An 18,145-nucleotide genomic window follows, 5' to 3' on the forward strand; every position below is an offset into this window, starting at 1 on the left:
CCCATGGACACAGATCCCTGTCCTGAACCCATGGACACAGATCCCTGTCTGAACCCATGGACACAGATCCCTGTCTGAATCCATGGACACAGATCTGTGTCTGAATCCATGGACACAGATCCCTGTCCTGAATCCATGGACACAGATCCCTGTCCTGAACCCATGGACACAGATCCCTGTCTGAACCCATGGACACAGATCCCTGTCCTGAATCCATGGACACAGATCCCTGTCTGAACCCTGTTGTAATTACAATTTCACCCCACACATCTTAAAAAATTAAGAAATATTAAAGAAAATAATCCTTCAAGTATCCAGAGCTGTGATAAACATGCTGATTTTCTAATACTTCAAACTGTGTTTAAAGTTCGTTTTCCAGACAGTTTTAATATCCAATGACAAAGGATTTGGAAGAATAATCAGTAAAATATTAATAGCTGGGGGAGAGGCAGCCTGGTCAGAGCTAAAGTGGCAAAATGCAGTGTTTAATTTAGGGCTGAACTGGGTTATTTAGCATTTCAAATGCATTTTCCCCTCTTTGTGGCACAACTTCCAAACAATCTGGGCTGGGAGAACCCCGGGAGGTTTGGGCCATTTGAGATCTGCATCCCTCTTAATCCCAGGCAGCACTGGCTGGGTCCAGCTCCTGCTTCAAATCCCTTGGAGACTCTGGGTGGGATTTTCAAAGGAATCCGAGGGTGTTGAACACTTGTTTCCCTCAGGCTTTTCAAAAATGAGTCCTTAGATTTCAGTTTCTTCTGTGTTTTCCCCTGACATTACAGTCTGGGAGGGGAAAGAACCCTTGGGTGTAAAACTGGGGTGAATGGGCACACAAGAGATGCTGGTGGGCTCTTCCAAGGCATTTCTGGGGGACTTTCAGCCGAATTTTCCAGATTTCCTGGTGTGTCCCAGAGGGATAAAAGTTCTCCATGGCTGAGTCTGGACTTGGTTGTAGAAGTTGCTTTAAAGGTTTTTCTAATCTCTATTTGTAGACTGGACCCACTAGATTTTTCCTGATACTTTTCTTACCAAAGCCCACAGGACAATCCCATGTGCTCATTCCTTCATGGAAAATCCTTCCAAGATTTATCCCAACACTTCTGCCCCATCCCAGCTCATTTCCCACAAGCTGTGCTCTCCTTGCTCTCATCCCATCCCAAGTATGGGAGGCTTGGTGGCTTTTCCAAGGTATTTTCAGGAGGCCTTCAGCCAAATTTTCCATATCTGTGCTGTGATTTCCTGCTGGATAACATTTATCCATTCTTGGACTTGGAGAGAGGTCTCTAATCCCTACTATGACATTTCTAGACCAGCCTCACTGGGTTTTACCTGATATTTTTCTTAGTATTTTTCTTTATAAAAGCATACAGGGCAGTCTCATGTTCTCACTCCTTCATGGAAAATTCTTCCAAGATTTATCCCATCAATTTTTGTCCCATCCCAGCTCATTTCCCACTCTGCAGCTGCTGTCAGACCCCATCCCAAATGTACGAGGGTTGATCTGGGGAATCTGAGAGCATCAGCCCTCACAAGGAGCCTGCAGAAAAAAACTGACAGGAAAAATATCAGTCATGTTTTGCCACAGTGGGAAACATGAGCAGGCACTTGGAGCCTTAAAATGTAATAATTGATTTTTCAATCAGCCTGGCATTTAATGTGCTGGGAAGTGGAGTAAACACAACCAAGCCGTTTAGGCCCAGACGTGTTTCCACCTCATTACAAGTGAACAGGCCTTGACAGGGAGTTCCATAAATGCAGCAGAAAAGTGAAGATCTCCCTCTCGGTCCCTCTGGCTCCTCACTTACAGATTTTAGGGAGGTTGTGGTGGCATCCAGAGCTCTGTTTTTGCTGTTTGTCCCCTGTGCAATGACAGAGCCACCACAGCCTCGTGTCACATGTGAGCCTCAGGGTCACTTCCCACTGAAAACATCCCAGGATTCTGTGCTATCCTAAACTCCCCTGTCTATCCACATCTCCCTCTTTTTCCATTCTTGTTTCCCACTTGCTGCTTTGGAGGTGTCTGTGCTCCACAGGCTCACCCTGGGCTGGTTCTCCTGCAGCTCCCTGTGGCGGGATCCTGACGGGCCCGGCTGGGGTGATCCTGTCCCCGCAGTACCCGGAGCCCTACCCCCCAGGGAAGGAGTGTGACTGGAAGCTGACGGTGTCCCCTGACTATGTCATCGCCCTGGTGTTCAACATGTGAGTACCCAAGGGTCTGGTGCCACGGCCTTGGGCAGGGGAGGGATCATCTGGGTGTGGATGTCCTCCACTCTGGGAAGGATCCAGCCCTGTCCCATGCCCCTGGATAATCTGTCCCCAGGCTGGTTTTGGGGGAGATCCTCATATTCCAGCTGCAGCTCCTCTTTGGAACACAGAACATGGCCTGCTATAGCCTGAGAGTCCCTGCAGCAGCTCTGGCTCAGGCTCTCTCTCCTGACTCCATCCCCACTCCTGCATTCCTTACCCGTGGGATGGAGGCAGGAATGTCCTCTGCCTGGCAGGGTTAGACATTCAGGAACGTTCTGCTTGGCAGAACTTTGGAGCAGGAGCAGTCAATCCCTGCCCTGGGGTTCCACATCCCAGAGTTCTCCAGGGATGCATCCTCTACTCCAGACTCTCCTCCTTTGCTTTTGCAGCTTCAGCCTGGAGCCTGGCTATGATTTCCTGCACATCTATGACGGGCCTGACTCCCTGAGCCCCCTGATTGGGAGTTTTTATGGCTCCCAGCTCCCGGAGAGGATCGAGAGCAGCAGCAACAGCCTTTTCCTGGCATTCCGGAGCGACGCCTCCGTCAGCAGCGCTGGCTTCGTCATCGAGTACACAGGTGGGGGCTGAGGGCACACCTGGCCCAGCAGGTACCTGGGGCTTTCCCTCTGCTTATTCCCAGGTTTTTCCACCTCATTGGAACAAGTGGGAGTGGATCTGGTTTCTGTGGAAAACTCCTTCCAGGAGGAATTCTGGTGTTTTGCCACCCCCAAAGCAGAGGGTGGAGAACGGGAGGGAGGGAGGGAGGGAGGGAGGGAGGGAGGGAGGGAGGGAGGGAGGGAGGGAGGGAGGGAGGGAGGGAGGGAGTCAGGGAGTCCCTCTTGCCCCAGGCAGTGGGAGAAGAGAGGGAGATGAAGAGGAACAGAGTGGAACAGGGAAAGAGGAAAAGTGGTGCTCAAAGTGTCCAAAATTTGTCCATCAAGACTTCACTGAGAGCAGGAGAGCCCAGGATTTCAGGATTTAAAGGATGAGGATACAAATGTGTGATGGGCAGTGGGGGTTGACCAGGCTGTGGCTCCCAGAACAGGGAATTGGTGCTCTGGGAAAATAAAATGCCCATCCTTTTGTTCCCCATTTACCTGTATCACCTGGTGCAGCTGCTGTAGACAGGAAACCATGGGATCATTTGATTTTTCATGCAGAGAAGCAAAAGCAAGACCTGTGGGCTTTACAGTTTCCTGTTTCTCCTTCCACACCTTCCCCAAAATCTGAGAGTCCCTGATTTAATGCTTAAGCACACTTGAATTGTTCCCAGAGCCACTGCTCTCAGAAAAGCCCTCGTCTTTAATGAGCAATTTCCAAATGACAAAAGAGCAGGATTAATCAAAGCCTCTAATTATCTTGCAGGCAGGAAAAAAAAAATAAGAGAAAGAAAAAAAATATCCCAAAAAAAGCTGTTAGAAGAAGAAGAAGGAAAGAAATATCTAAGTCCTGACAGCTCTGTAGTGTTCCCTGGAATTTTTATATGGAAATGTGATTTTAAACTCTGCAGGGCAGAAAATTTTTTACTCTCTACCTGCCAGGAGGGTGGAGCAAGGTGGGGTTTGGTTCTGCTGCCAGGGATCAGGGACAGGATGAGAGGGAACAGCCCCAGGTTGTGCCAGGGGAGGCTCAGGTTGGACATAAGCAGGAATTTCTGCATGGAAAGGGTGGTCAGGCCTTGAAAAGGGTGAAATCCCCACCCCTGGAGGGGTCCAAGTACATGGCACAAGGAATAAATAAAAGAATCCCAGACTGATTTTGGTTGGAAAGGACCTTAAAAGCCACCCAGCTCCATAGGCAGGGACAGCTTCCACTGTCCCAGGTTGCTCTAAGTTCCATCCAGCCTGGCCTTGGACACTTCCAGGGATGGGAAATCCAATAAATTTCTCTGTGCCATCTCCTCATCTCAGATATGATTTGTCCTTGTGGCACTCGGTGCTCTGGGCTGGTAACAAGGTGGGGATGGGTCACAGCTTGGACTCGATGATCCTGAAGGGATTTTCCAGCCTCAGTGATCCTGGAATTGTGTGAAATCAAAGTTTGGTCTTACTGCTTGGATTTTGAGTGCCTGTGTGGGAACTGGAGCCTCCCTTCTCCCAGAGCTCCTGTGCTGAGCACCCCAAGAGGGTCTGGAGCAGCCAGAATCCAAACCAAATCCAAAATCCAGACCCTGCAAATGGTCCTTGTGAAAACCTCACCAATTCCCAGATGGAAAAAAGCCTAGAAAAACTATTTCACTGATCAAAACAGCAGAGGAGCAGTGCCAGAAGAATAAAAACCCTGGGAATTCTTTTCCCTGCAGAGAACCCTCGGGAGTCCTGCTTTGACCCAGGGTCCATCAAGAACGGCACCAGGGTGGGCACGGACCTGAAGCTGGGCTCCACCATCACCTTCTACTGTGATGGGGGCTACAACATCGAGGGGGGCCCCACCCTCACCTGTGTGATGGGAGCAGATGGAAAGCCCACCTGGAACAAGCTTCGCCCCACCTGTACAGGTAAATGCCACGGGAAAGGGCGGGGGGAAGGATGTGCCCCGAGCCGCATCCTCAGCGCGTCACCCACGCAAATCTGGGTGTTGATTTACAGGGGTTTTCTCAGTGTTCTCTCATTTTTTAGGGGTTCTTACAGGAATTATTTTTTCAGCGTTTTTCAGGGGTTTAACAGCTCTTCTTTTAACAGAAAGAGATGATTTCTGGGAGTTTTCTTGAGCTTTTTTTGGAGATAGATGGGAAACTGGACATGGCTGATCCAGTGTCTGACACATCCCGAGCGCCTGGTCAGGAATCCACTTAAGCCCTGGCTAAACCTGATCCTTGCTAATCTAAACCCTCAATCTTGGGCATTCCTGAGCAGGGGCAGAGCTCAGTGACAAAACAAGGCTCTTTTTCTTAGGGCTTTGTTGCACTATACGACACAAACTCTAGCTGGATTGCACAAGAGAACAAGTTTTGTTATTCCAGATCTTTTTTTGTAGACAGTTCCGAGAAGGTTTGGAAAGGTAAAACTCATTGGTCATTAAACCAACACATCACCATCACTGGACAGCTGGGAGCAACACCCAACAACAACACCTTTTCTTGCAAGAAAACAACAAGGTGACAAACAACACCTGCAGAGGTTGTTTTCCTTCTCCAAGGACTGTTCAGATTCCTCCTTTTGATTTCCCAGGCCAGAGTGAGAACGTTGTGTGACTCAGTTTCACACAGGCTCAAGCTAATTCCTGAAGCCTAAAAGTCTCTTATCTGACCATTGTCAGTTCGCACAGGGTTTCTCTGTGGTTATTTTGTTTTCTCTTCTGGCTTCATGGACTGCAGTCAGACTTGAGCTGAGAAGGGAATCAAGAGGCAGCTGATGGGGGGAAGGAATAAAATCCCTAATTTGGGAAGGCTCTGGCAGGGAAAATGAGGAAAGGTGGAAAAAGGAGCTCGTCCCAAGCTGTGGGGTGGGGAATGGTGCAAACCCCACATTAATGGCGTGGTTTTTCCAGGTGGTAATTCCAGCACCAGCTAGGACTGGGATAAACCTGATTTTTCCTATGAGAACTTTAAGGGAGCAGCACCTGGAGCAGGGAATGGTGGCAGGGGACATTTCCAGGCTCCAGGGATGCTCCATGATCCTTTCCCTTGCAGCTCCCTGTGGAGGGCAGTACACGGGCTCGGATGGAGTCGTCCTGTCCCCAAATTATCCCCAAAACTACACCAGTGGCCAGGTGTGCCTGTACTCCATCATCGTGCCCAAGGACTACGGTACCATGCTTGGAACTTTTATGGGATTCTCTTCTTGCAACTCTTACTTGCTGGGTTTTAATGATAATTTTTTATAACTGGAGATAGGGCAGATGGGAGAGTAGCAAGTGGTGCTGTTGGGTGCTCTGCATGCTGGAGTCAGAGAAAATTCTGGATTTGTCCAGGTTTTGTCCAAAGCTCAACCCAACTTGAGCCAATTACAGCTCATCAGTATTTATTGTCCCTTGGTGGAATTCTGCACCTCCTTAGGCAGAGAAAGGGGATGAGTCACAGAAAATTCCCAGTGGACTGGGAATCAGTGGGAAAAGGTCGTAGCAATGAACCCTGGGGAGGCTGGTGCTGCCTCTGGAATTTGGGGATAAATAAAGGGCTCCCTTTTTTCCAGGCTGTCACTCAGGGTTTGTCCCTGCCTGGAATGATGGCAGCTGGAACATGGGACAAAGGTTGTGCTGGGAAAATAGATGCCAGTTTGGAATGCTGGGGGGTCCTGTGCAGGGCCAGGGGTTGGACTCGATGGTCCTTGGGGTCTATTTCAGCTCAGGGACTCTGTGATACCATGAAAACGCCTTGGCTCCATGGCCTGGCTGTGTAGGGTGATGGTAGGGACAGCAGTGGGGTCACCAGTGGGGTGATGGTGGGGACAGCAAGGAGACAGCAGTAGGATGGCAGGGGGATGGCAGGGGGATGGCAGTGAGGATGACAGTGGGGACAGCACTGGGATGGAGTGGGGACAGCAGTGGGGATAACAGTGTGATGACCATGGGGACAGCAATGTGTGGACAGCAGTGTGATGATGCTGGGGACAGCAGTGGGGTGACAGTGGTGACAGCAGTGTGGGGACACTGGGAGCAGCAGGGTGGTGACACCAGGGACAGCAGTGGGGTGATGATGGTGACAACAGTGTGATGACAATGGTGACAGCAGTGTGGTGACAATGGTGACAGCAGTGTGGTGACACTGGGGACAGCAGTGTAGTGACACCAGGGACAGCAGTGGGATGACAATGGTGACAGCAGTGTGATGATGGTGGGGACAGCAGTGTGGTGACACTGGGGACAGCAGTGTGATGGCAATGATGACAGCAGTGTGATGGCAGTGATGACAGCAGTGTGATGACAATGGTGACAGCAGTGTGGTGACACCAGGGACAGCAGTGTGGTGACACCAGGGACAGCAGTGTGGCGACACTGGGGACAGCAGTGTGATGACAATGGTGGCAGCAGTGTGATGATGCTGTGGACAGCAGCAGGGTGACACTGGGGACAGCAGTGGCTGGTCCCAGCCCTGTCCCTGTCCCTGTCCCTGTCCCTGTCCCTGTCCCTGTCCCTGTCCCTGTCCCCGCAGTGCTCTTCGGGCAGTTCGCCTTTTTCCAGACAGCGCTCAATGATGTGGTGGAAGTGCACGATGGCCCCACGCAGCACTCGCGCCTGCTCAGCTCCCTCTCGGGCTCTCACTCAGGTAGAGACCTGCTCCCTGTCCCTGTCCTGTCCCTGTCCCTATCCCTGTCACCATCCCTGTCCCTGTCCTGTCCCTATCCCTGTCCCAGCCCCTGTCCCAGCCCCTGTCCCTGTCCCTATCCCTGTCCCTGTCCCTGTCCCTGTCCCTGTCCTGTCCCTATCCCTGTCCCAGCCCCTGTCCCTGTCCCTGTCCCAGCCCCTGTTCCTGTCCCTGTCCCTGTCCCTGTCCCAGCCCCTGTCCCTGTCCCTGTCCTGTCCCTGTCCCTGTCCCTGTCCCTGTCCCTGTCCCTGTCCCTGTCCCTGTCCCTGCTGGGGAAAGCAGCTTTGTCACGGCTGGCACCCAACACCTGCTCCCTGTGTCCTGGGAGTGCCCCTCATTCCTTCACCTCTGTCTCTCACATTTTCTCTCCTCCCCATCCAGGGGAATCTTTGCCGTTGGCCACCACCAACCAGATCCTCATCAAATTCAGCTCCAAGGGTCAGTCCACAGCCAAAGGCTTTCATTTTGTCTACCAAGGTGAGTTCAGGTGTGTTCTGGAACCATCCTTGGGTCGCTCCCAGGGGTGTTCTGAGTGTCCTGAGCTGCTTCAGGTGTCTGGGGGTTCTGAGCAGGGAATATCACAGGGAATTAGGATTCCTTTGGGAGCAGAGCTCTCGCAGGGCTGGCTGGCTGCTGTGGGTACTTCGTATTCTGCCCTTTCATTGCCACTCAGCCTGAATCCTGCACATCCCAGGATTATCATCAGCCCCATCCCGGCGTCATGCCCGGAGTCACACAGAGAATTTGGAGATTTATCCTGCAGCAATTCATCCCAGTGGCATTTTTAGCACTTTGCTGGGTGTAAGCAGCTGAAATCCTGTCTGGCAGCTTGGAAATTCTCCCTCTGTGCATGTCACAGGCTCGGGGCTGTCACACTCCTGCCCCTTGATCCTTTCAGTAACAGCTTTGTGCTGCTCTGGGCGAGAACAACTCAGGGATTTTATGGGAGTAAATAGCAAATGATGCACAGAACAGTGGGAAAACAGAAGGGATTTCTCACCCACGTGCTCCCTGGAGTTATCTGTGGGAACATCCAGGCTTTTGCTGCAAAGAGGAGACAGACACTGGCATGACCTGAGCCTTCTCCAGGGGTGAATCGAAACATGGTTTGGATTTTGGACTAGTTAGAGATCTGTTCTCTTGAATTCCTGCCTAATGAGTGTGAAACAGCCGTGGTTGTGATTGTAATCTTCAAAGAGCTCAGCAGAGCAAAGGTTTTGATGAAACCAGGGAAGGTTTCCTCCTCCCTCCTGCAAGAGCTGCATGGGAAGCAAGAGGAAAAGGGCAACCTGGCCCTGATTTGGATCTGCCCGGCCAGACTCTAATTAGCTAAACACTCAGAAATGTAAAGCAACTCAGAGGAAAATATTAATTGAATTCTTCCTCTGCAATAGACCTGGTTTTTTTATGAGTTTTTCTCCTCACTTATCTGATAGACTCATTCCTGCCTTTAACTGTAATTCCCAGTACTCAACAGGAATATCAACAACTCTGGCACCATCACAGCTTAAATCCCCCTTTTTTGTCTTTTCCCAAGAAGTTTTTTCCAAATCCTGTTCCTTCATGGCCATGAGGCCCAGGGCGTTGAGGAACCCAAAGGGTTCCCCATGGAGCCTCCTGCATTGGGTGACAAAACAACTTTCTGGGAAGTCACTGCCAAACCCTTTGGTTCCCCTGGGTAAAAACAACCTTCTGATGTGGGGAAAGTTCTCTGGAGGGAGGCAGCAGGGGGAGTTCTGGATGTCCCAGCTGCTTTTATTTCAGGTATAGAATCATTAAATCATTAAGGTTGGAACAAACCTCCAGGATCTTCAAGCCCAACCTTCATCCAAGGTGACCCAGTCGTGTCACCAAGTGCCACCTCCACTCTGTCATGGAACCACTGGAACTCGGATCACTTGAGCTGGCAGAACTGGGAGCGAAATGTTCTTTCTTTCTCTTCTCAGTGGCCGTGCTTGGATTCAGGCATTCTTTAGGATTTAGATACTTTGGGGTGATTGCTTTAGGAGTAATCACTCGGTGGTCATGCCTGGATTAGGCCAGTCTGTAGGATTTAGGTATAATCAGTCAATGGTCATGATTGGATTTGATCAGTTTTGGGGATTTAGGTACAATCCCTCAATGGTCATGCTTGGATTAAGCCAGTCTTTGGGATTTAGATAAAATCAGTCACTGGTCATGTTTGGATTCAGCTCCTCTCTGGGGTTTAGGAATCATCAGTGGTTGTGCTTGGATTCAGCCCCACACTGGGATTTAGATACTTTGGGGTTTAGGAGTGATCAGGTAATGGTCGTCCTTAGATTCAGCCCCTCTTTGGAATTTTGGTATAATCAATCACTCATGTTTGGATTCAGCCCCTCTTTGGGATTTAGATACTTTGGGATTTGGGTGCAATCAGTCAATGGTCATGTTTGGATTCAATCCCTCTTTGGGGATTCAGATACTTTGGGGTTTAGATATAATCAGTCAATGGTCATGCCTGGACTCAGCCTATCTTTGGGATTTAGATAAAATCAGACCATGGTTATGTTTGGATTCATCCTCTCTTTGTGATTTAGATACTTTGGGGTTTTAGGTACAATCAGTCAATGGCCAAGTTTGGATTCAGCCCCTCCTTGGAGTTTAAATACTTTGGGATTTGGATACAATCAATGGTCACGTGTGGATTCAGCCCCGATACTTCAGGGATTTACCTACAATCAGCCAACGCTCAAGTTTGCATTCAACACTTCCTTGGGGTTTAGACACTTCAGGATTTCAGCATAAAACTGATGGCCCTTTACTCCAGCAGCTAACACTCCCTAGACTAACTCTGTTGTGTCTCCTGCTCCCCGGCAGCCGTGCCCCGCACCAGCGCCACGCAGTGCAGCTCGGTGCCGGAGCCGCGGCACGGGCGGCGCCTGGGCAGCGACTTCGCCGTGGGCGCCGTGGTGCGCTTCGAGTGCAGCCCTGGCTACGGCCTGCGCGGCTCCCCCGCCATCCAGTGCCTGGCCATGCCCGGGGCCCTGGCACAGTGGAACTCCTCCGTCCCCACCTGCCTGGGTAGGTGGCAGCGAGGCGGGAACGGGCTGGGTGGCGCTGGGGAAATTGGCGGCATCGTTTCGGAGCAGTGCCGCACTCCGGGTTGTCCTGGAAAGAGTCCAGGGGTTGGATGTCAGTGATGTTTGTGGGGTTTTTCCAGCATGGGGTGTTCTGTGGTTCTGTGAGAAAAATCAACAGCAAAACAATGTATTAATGAAATGTAAAAGACTTCTTTAAAAACTCTTGCAGTTGTGCCCAGAGAACCTGTGGCTGCCCCATCCCTGGAAGTGTCCAAGGCCAGGCTGGACAGGGATTGGAGCAACCTGGGATAGTGGACAGTGTCATTGAGGGGATTTGGTGATCTTTAAGGTCCCTTCCCACCCAAACCATTGTCTGATACAATACAAAGCCCAGCCTGGCTCTGAATAAGAAGAGTTTAACCCCGAATTCCAGGGAATTGACATTTTGATCCAACACTCTTGTGAGATCTGGAACAGCATCTGCAATAAATCAGATCTGGCTGAAAGCAGCTTTCACCTCCTCTGAAGTAGAGCAGCTCCTGAAGATCAGCCCCGTGTGTTCCCCACACCCAAGGAATGTGCCAAAAGTGGCATGAAAAAAGTTACTGGAAGGAGGATTATTCCTACAAATCTCATCCTTAATTCACAACCAGTTCTTGATTTCTTGTCCTTTTAGCAATTTTTTTAGCCCAAAGCCAATCCCTTCTGCTCTGCTCATTGCAGTGCCCTGTGGGGGGAACCTGACGGAGAGGAAAGGAACCATCCTGTCCCCAGGCTTCCCCGAGCCCTACCTGAACAGCCTCAACTGCGTGTGGAAGATCACAGTGCCTGAGGGAGCAGGGATCCAGGTACAGCCGGGACAGACAGGAGCACACTCGGGGTGCCTTGCTCTCGGACAGGCCACGCGTTGGGAATTCGCTGCTCCTCGCAGGGCAGGGATGGATTGGTGTCGGATTCTCTGGAATCAGGTGTTCATCTACTGCCACAAGTAGGCAGAGGCTCACTGGGGATGTCTGTGGCCAGGGAGGGTCAGGTTGGAGATCAGGGCAAGGTTCTTCCTCCAGAGGGTGTTTGGGCACAGCCCTGAGGCTGCCAGAGCTCCAGGAGCACTGTCAGGGGTGCAGAGGGTGGGATCTGGGGAAGGACTGTGGTCCCCCAGTGTGACCCTCACTCTGGTACAAAAGAGGGGAAATTTGGGTTAAACATTAGGAAGAAGTTTTTTATTATGGTTGTCCACGGGGGCTGTGGATGCTCCAACACTGGGAGCATCCAAAGCCTGGCTGGACAGGGTTGGAGCAACCTGGGATAGTGGCAGGCGTCCCTGCCCATGGCAGAGGTTTTGGGACAAGATGAGCTTTAAAGTCCATCCCAACTCCTTGAAATTCTTTGATCCCCTGTTTTTGGGGCTCCCACCAGTGCTGAGGTCTCCACTTCCACATGGCACTGGGATCTGCTGGCATGACTCATCAGCTTCCCTGGGACTTCCAGGGAGGGAAAAAGGGCTAAAGGAGAAAGATTTTGGCCCTCAGGACCTCCAACAGCTGCAGTGAAGCATCTGAGGGCAGCTCCCACGGAGCTGGAGCTGGATCCGTCCTGGCTCCACTTCCTTTGAGCTCTCCATTATTAGATCCTAATGCCAGCATCCCTTTACCCCCTTTTTGCACAACAATTAAAGGTTAAACAACTGTAAATCAGGGGAGGAGGTGAAATTGAAGCTTTCTTGGTAGCAGCACTCAGGAACAGGATTTTTATGTAATCAGGGTAGGAGCTGGCACTTCTGCCATGAATTATTCATTCCCGGAGCAAACCTTCCTGAGTGAAATAATTTATACACGTGGCACTAAATAGATGCAGATCCCTTGTGAATCCACATGTCAGACTAGAATTAGGACCTTAAAAATGTTTATTCCGTTAAGCTGGAGGAGGTGGGAGAGAGGAGAATAAATAATTTAGGCGGTGTAAGAGCAAACAAAACGCTCATCCTCACTCCACTTCCAATAATGTAAATCACAATAGGGGTGTAATGAGGCAGGAAAAAAGGGAAAAAAGGGTCAGTGGGAGCGGTGATGGCTCCGTGGGGGTCACTGCGATTCCTGCTGGATGAACTCCACTCACTTTCTGCTAAAAACAATACTTGGGAGGAACTTTACAGCTGGTTTTATTACCCGGAGTAAATCAAGAAAGGGCTGAAATGGGGAGATTGATTTTTAATTTTTAATTTTTAATTTTTAATTTTTAATTTTTAATTTTTAATTTTTTTATTTATTTTTTTAATTATTTTTTATTTTTTCCATTTTTCCATTTTTTCTTTACTTTTTAATTTATTTTATTTTCAAACAAGGGGTTTTGATTTGATGTTCGGCAAGGCAGAGGTAAGTGGGGAATTGAAGTGGACGAGGAAATCAGGGAATAAGATTTGGGGAAAAAAACGGAATAAGATTTGGAGGAAAAGTTCATACATGTGTAGTCAAAGTTTGAGGGCAGTGAACTCTCCTCATTGCTCGTTTTTCCCAATTTTCCAGCTCTCTCTGTGTTTGGAGCCAAGTTGAGCAACTCATTTATGCTCCTGATTTGTCTTGAAGGTTTCTTTTGGGTTTTGGTTTTTTTTTTTTGCCTGCCAATTTAATTTGAGATACCCAGTTTTGGAAAATCTCATCCAGATATTACAGATTAAATCTGGATTTTCCCCAAAACCAGTGGTTTTTGCTCAGATTTTCTCACCCCATTCACCAAAGTTGGGTTTTTAATGGGACACTGAAGGCTTTGAGCTGGCAGCATTTAGGGTTTAGGCAAAATCCCTGTTAATGGTAATCCTGGCAAACAAAGCTGTGCAGTTCCATGGAGATCCTCACTCAAGCACGAGCTGCTTTCCAGTGTAAAGGCAGATTCCTCAGCTCTGCTTTTTGGTCTAAATGCAGATTTCTCAGCTCTCCAGATGTTCCTCATCCGAGGATTTGTGTTGCTGTTCCAACTAACGGAGTCAAGCGACTTCCTAAGGCCTCCAAACCCTGTGGAGCATGGCAGGGAAAGGTGAAATCTGAAATTGCAGCTCGAGTGATTCCACTGAAAGCTGCAGAACAAAGCAGGAACTTGACTGGATTTTGAAAATCCTGTTGTTTAATGTGAGGGGTTTTTTGGGTTTATTTTAGCTCCAGGTTGCTGCTGGTTGCTCTCATTTGAAATGGCTCAAAGTGTTTGGGGATTTCTCCAAACAGGGAGTAAAAAAGGTTGGAATTCTCAGCAGCTGTACATGAGCTGGGCAGTTCCAGAAGCTCTGGAGCAGAAGCAGAAAACAGCATTCCTGTTTGGGGGAATATAGCTGGAAAATCCTAGTGGGGATGGTCAAAGGCAGAAGTCTCCAAGTTTTGCTGTGCTGAACCCCCAGAGTGTGTAAACTCAATTAGTTTAATTGCTATTAATTGCATTTAATAATTTAATTCATTATTAATTTAATTGCTATTAATGTGATTTATTACCATTACTTCAGGAATTGTGCTGTTAATTTTTTTCTTTGTTTTGGTTCTCTCTACAGATCCAGGTGATCAGTTTTGTCACGGAGCAGAACTGGGATTCCCTGGAAGTGTTTGATGGAGGAGACAACACAGCCACCATGCTGGGGAGCTTCTCTGGTATGTGGTGCTCATGCCCATCAGTTCCTGCCTCATTTTATTCACCTCACAAAATTAAACTTAATTGTATCAAAAATGAGGAACGGATTTAAAGGGAATCATGTGCTCTGTCGGACTGGTAATCTCAACTCCGTCTGCCTGTGGGAAAGGTTGAGTGGGAGCCTTAAAACACAAAACCAGTGGGGTTTGAATTCCTGGAAATGGGGATTCCCTCAGTTTTGCTGGGATGTGAGGCCACCACAGCTGGCAGGGTGAGCTGACCTGCCTGATGTGCCCCAGAATGGGTGAAGGGCTACAAAACAAACTGTGTTTTTCCTTGGAGCTGGGGAATTGTGGCTTTTAGCAGAGCAGGAGCCAGGGTCCAGGAGCTTTGAGGAGTTTTCAAATGCAGCATCACGGGCAGAACAATGGCCCAAAATCTCATTTATTTAACAAATGTGCCCGGAGCACTCTGAGCTTCGCAGGAGAAGGGTCTGGGATGGAACTGCCTTGTCCTGCTTGTCAGCTTCCAGGGAAGGAAGGAATCCAGAATTTTCCTGGACCTGTGCTCCACCCACGCTGTTCCCCATCCATTGATGCTTTTTGTCTGTCCGTGGCGAAGCTCTACAGGCTGAAATCCTGGAGCAGCCGCTGGAAAGGCCCTGGGTATTTCTCAATTGGCCTCATTAGAACCTGAACAAAACCAAGAGGAGCTCGTTAGGTTGAAAGGACTTTGTGTTGCCAGCCTCTCCTGCCGCAAATCTCCGAGGACGCGGCGGAGGAGGAGAGAGATCCTCTCCACTGCTTTGTGCTCCTCTTGTTTTGCCAGGAACCACAGTGCCTGCGCTGCTCAACAGCACTTCAAACCAGCTCTATCTGCATTTCTACTCTGACATCAGCGTCTCTGCTGCCGGCTTTCACCTGGAATACAAAAGTAAGAGCGGTTCCAGCCTTGATCCCGCAGCTCCCAGGAGATGGGGAGATGCCTGCGGGGTGGGGGAGTGGGAGAAGGAGAGCTGAGGCTTCCCTGCTCTCAGGGAGGGAATGAGAAATAGAGGAAAGATCGGTGGGATCACCCTCATTGTGCTCTTGGTGGCACTTTTTTGTGTCTGATGGCACAAAGGGATAAAAACCCCTGGGTGCAGGGCTGGGATGTGGGCTTGGAAAGCGCTGCTTTGCCAGGGGCTGGCAGAGACTTGCAGCTCTTGGCATTCTCTGCTGGGAACAGCAGCCAGGCCTGGACACGTCTTCATCCCAAAATTCCTGGCTGGAAGGGCCCTGAGAGGTCATCCCGTGGGACCTGCTGAGGAAAGCAGGGTCAGAACAGAGATAAAACTCGATTGGCACATTTAAATGGAGCCTGAGCTTGGAAAAACTGCAGGGATGGGCTGCACCAACACCCTGGGCAGCCTGTCCTCACAGGCTGAGAGCTGAGCTCGATGTCACCAGTGTTTTTTATGCACAAACACCCTGGGCAGCCTCTCCTCACAGGCTGAGAGCTGAGCTCGATGTCACCAGTGTTTTTTATCAGGGTGGTTTCTGTGCTCTGGAGAGCTGCAGTGTTTTAGGTGCTGCCTGGTGGGTGCTGGGGATGTTCCCCTCTTCCCCTGCTGGATGTGCTCCTGTCCCCACAGCCCTGGGCATGCTCCTGGATCCAGGAATTTCTGTGCTTGGTGCTCAGAGGTGCCCAGGACAGGATCATTTCCAAGGTGGTTGGTCTGTCCTCCTTTTCCAGCCTCCAGCTGAGGGAGCCACCTTGGCACAACCTATGGAAGCTCTGAGGTCATGTGGGCACCCACTCCTTTCAATTAGAGGTTAAATCACCTTTGAAAGGTCTTTTAGGTCCTCTCCAACCCCAGCTCTGTGGTGGTGTGGAGCAGTTCAGTGGGTTCCTGGTTAGGGATGATCCCAACAGCCCCTGGAATGGCAGCACATTGCTCAGCCAGCCTCATGCCAGGTTTTTTTGGGAATACAGACCCCCAGCATGTGGTTAAATGTGGTTCTAGACAGAAAATGTGTTTTCAAAAAGAAATCCCCAGTGGTGACAGAACAAACCTGACTAAGACTGGGATATGTGGCAGGGAAGAGAATCCTTTGGGAAAGGGCTGTCAGGTTTGGATGGGGATGACAAAAATTTGTTCTCCTCTGGGTGTGATTCCTGATCTCGGATCAGGAGAGGTGCAACAGCCCAGCTGCAGTGGGGGGCATGGGGGTGACTGGGAACTGCTATTCCCTGTGCAAGCAGTGTTTGGATAACACTGGCAGAGAATCATGGAATATCCTGAGCTGGGAGGATCCCCAGGATCATCCAGTCCAACCCTGGCCCTGCACACACACCCCAACAATCCCACCCTGTCCAAACACTCCTGGAGCTCTGGAATGTTCCCAAGGGAGCCTGATCAGTGTCCACCACCCCCTGGGGGAAGAACCTTTCCCTAAATCCAACCTAAACATTTTGGGGTTATCCTACAGAGATGGATGATCCTTGCAGTTCCCAGCTCAGGATATTCCATGATTTTCTCAGCTCTGGTGCTGGGTGAGGTTGGAATTGAGCCCAGCAGCAGTGAGAGCGTGCAGGAGAGCACTGCCAGCTCTGCCCAGCACATCCAAGGGCAGCTTCCTGCTGAGGATCCCTGTGGGACAGGGCTGGGAGCCAGCCTGGAGCTCCTGCAGTTCCCTGGCTCGTCCCAGGCTGGCCTGGCCATGTCCCACAGCAGAGCAGGGAATGCTGAGCTGCTGAGACAAGTGGGGACAACTCTGCCTGTGTCCCCAGTTCTCCAGGACCGGTTCCTGCTGGGCACTGGGGCTGAAAACCGGTTCTGAGCACAGCTCTGGTCTCTGGAGCCAAGCCACCTTCTGCTGCTTTGGGTTTTTTCCAAGGCTGCAAATGGGTTTTTGGAAGGTGCAGTTCATCCCCTAAAGTGGCCACAGGAATTCTGCCCAGGGAAGCTGTGGCTGCCACATCCTTGGAAGTGTCCAAGGCCAGCTTAGAGCAGCCTGGGATGGTGGGAGGTGTCCCTGCCCACGCAGGGGGGAATTGGGTGATTGCAGACCCTTCCCACCCAAAGGAGTGTGAGTCTGCAGTGGCACAGCTGGGACTGTGCTTTAGCACAGCACTAAACCTTCCAGGATCTGCTGCCTTTACACACTGAAACCTGAAATCCAGCAGGATTACAGCCACACAGGATTGGGAGGGAAAAAATGTGCCCAGCCTGTGCTCTGGGAGCTGCAGGAACCCTCTTGCTGTGACTCTGTTTCTTCTCCACCTCTATTCCAATCAATAAATCCTTTGAGCGCCCTCCTGCAAAAATCATGGCCAGGTTTTTCATGAGGCTGGGGATTATCAGCCCTGTCTGTTCCCTTGGCTGAGGAAATTAATAGGTGTTGATTTTCAGGGCAGCTGGAAATAATGTGATTTCTGCTCTGTTTGTACAATTGGAATCTCCCAGCCCTGAGCCCTGAGTTTTTTCTGTGTTCCTCCTAGGAGTAAGTTGGGAGAGATGAGCTAAAACAGGAGAGGAAAGCTCTGGTTTCTCCCTGACTGGGTTACTCAGGCTGAGCTCTTACCTCTGCATGCTCCAAAGGCAGGAACAATTTGGGACTGAGTGAAAGCCACTGATGTGAAGGGACAATTATTTAAAGCCGTTTTCCCTCCTGCCTCTCTGAAGGTCAAGCAGGGAGGGAACACGCTGGGAAGTGTGGCTGGGCTTTAGGAGGAGACTCAGCCTCTCCTCACTCCTTTTCTCTTATTTTCCCCTGCCTGGGGCTCCGTGGGGCTGGAGCGGAGCAGGATCCCTTGCAGGGATGCAGGGGGTTATCCTGGAGAGGCAGCTGGCAGCACAGGGAGGGAGGGAGGGAGGTGCTGGGAGCCTGTGTGAGGTGCCTGCAGGATTCCTTTCATCTCCCTGGGGTGTGCACAGGGGAGAGGGAGACATGGCAAGGAGGGGGGAGATGAATGGAGAGGAGAGATTTGGCAAGGAGAGGGGAAATGTGGGAAGGAGAGA

The 18,145-nt window shown here is 50.4% G+C and overlaps 1 protein-coding gene across 4 annotated transcripts in view; it reads left to right on the forward strand.

Moving 5' to 3' along the window:
* The window catches only part of CSMD2 (CUB and Sushi multiple domains 2), a 274,223-nt gene that overhangs the window by 203,867 nt on the left and 52,211 nt on the right, over nucleotides 1-18,145 (forward strand). For all 4 annotated transcript variants that reach the window (XM_086863203.1, XM_086863206.1, XM_086863204.1 and 1 more), the window contains 10 exons: nucleotides 2,061-2,199; nucleotides 2,637-2,824; nucleotides 4,550-4,744; nucleotides 5,879-5,995; nucleotides 7,340-7,453; nucleotides 7,874-7,969; nucleotides 10,331-10,534; nucleotides 11,257-11,381; nucleotides 14,066-14,162; nucleotides 14,971-15,075. In XM_086863203.1, coding sequence (XP_086719329.1) covers nucleotides 2,061-2,199; nucleotides 2,637-2,824; nucleotides 4,550-4,744; nucleotides 5,879-5,995; nucleotides 7,340-7,453; nucleotides 7,874-7,969; nucleotides 10,331-10,534; nucleotides 11,257-11,381; nucleotides 14,066-14,162; nucleotides 14,971-15,075 — 1,380 coding nt within the window. The remainder of the gene's footprint in view (nucleotides 1-2,060; nucleotides 2,200-2,636; nucleotides 2,825-4,549; nucleotides 4,745-5,878; nucleotides 5,996-7,339; nucleotides 7,454-7,873; nucleotides 7,970-10,330; nucleotides 10,535-11,256; nucleotides 11,382-14,065; nucleotides 14,163-14,970; nucleotides 15,076-18,145) is intronic.

Source organism: Cyanistes caeruleus, chromosome 26, assembly GCF_971803275.1.
Source record: "Cyanistes caeruleus chromosome 26, bCyaCae1.hap1.1, whole genome shotgun sequence".
NCBI classification, from domain to species: domain Eukaryota; kingdom Metazoa; phylum Chordata; class Aves; order Passeriformes; family Paridae; genus Cyanistes; species Cyanistes caeruleus.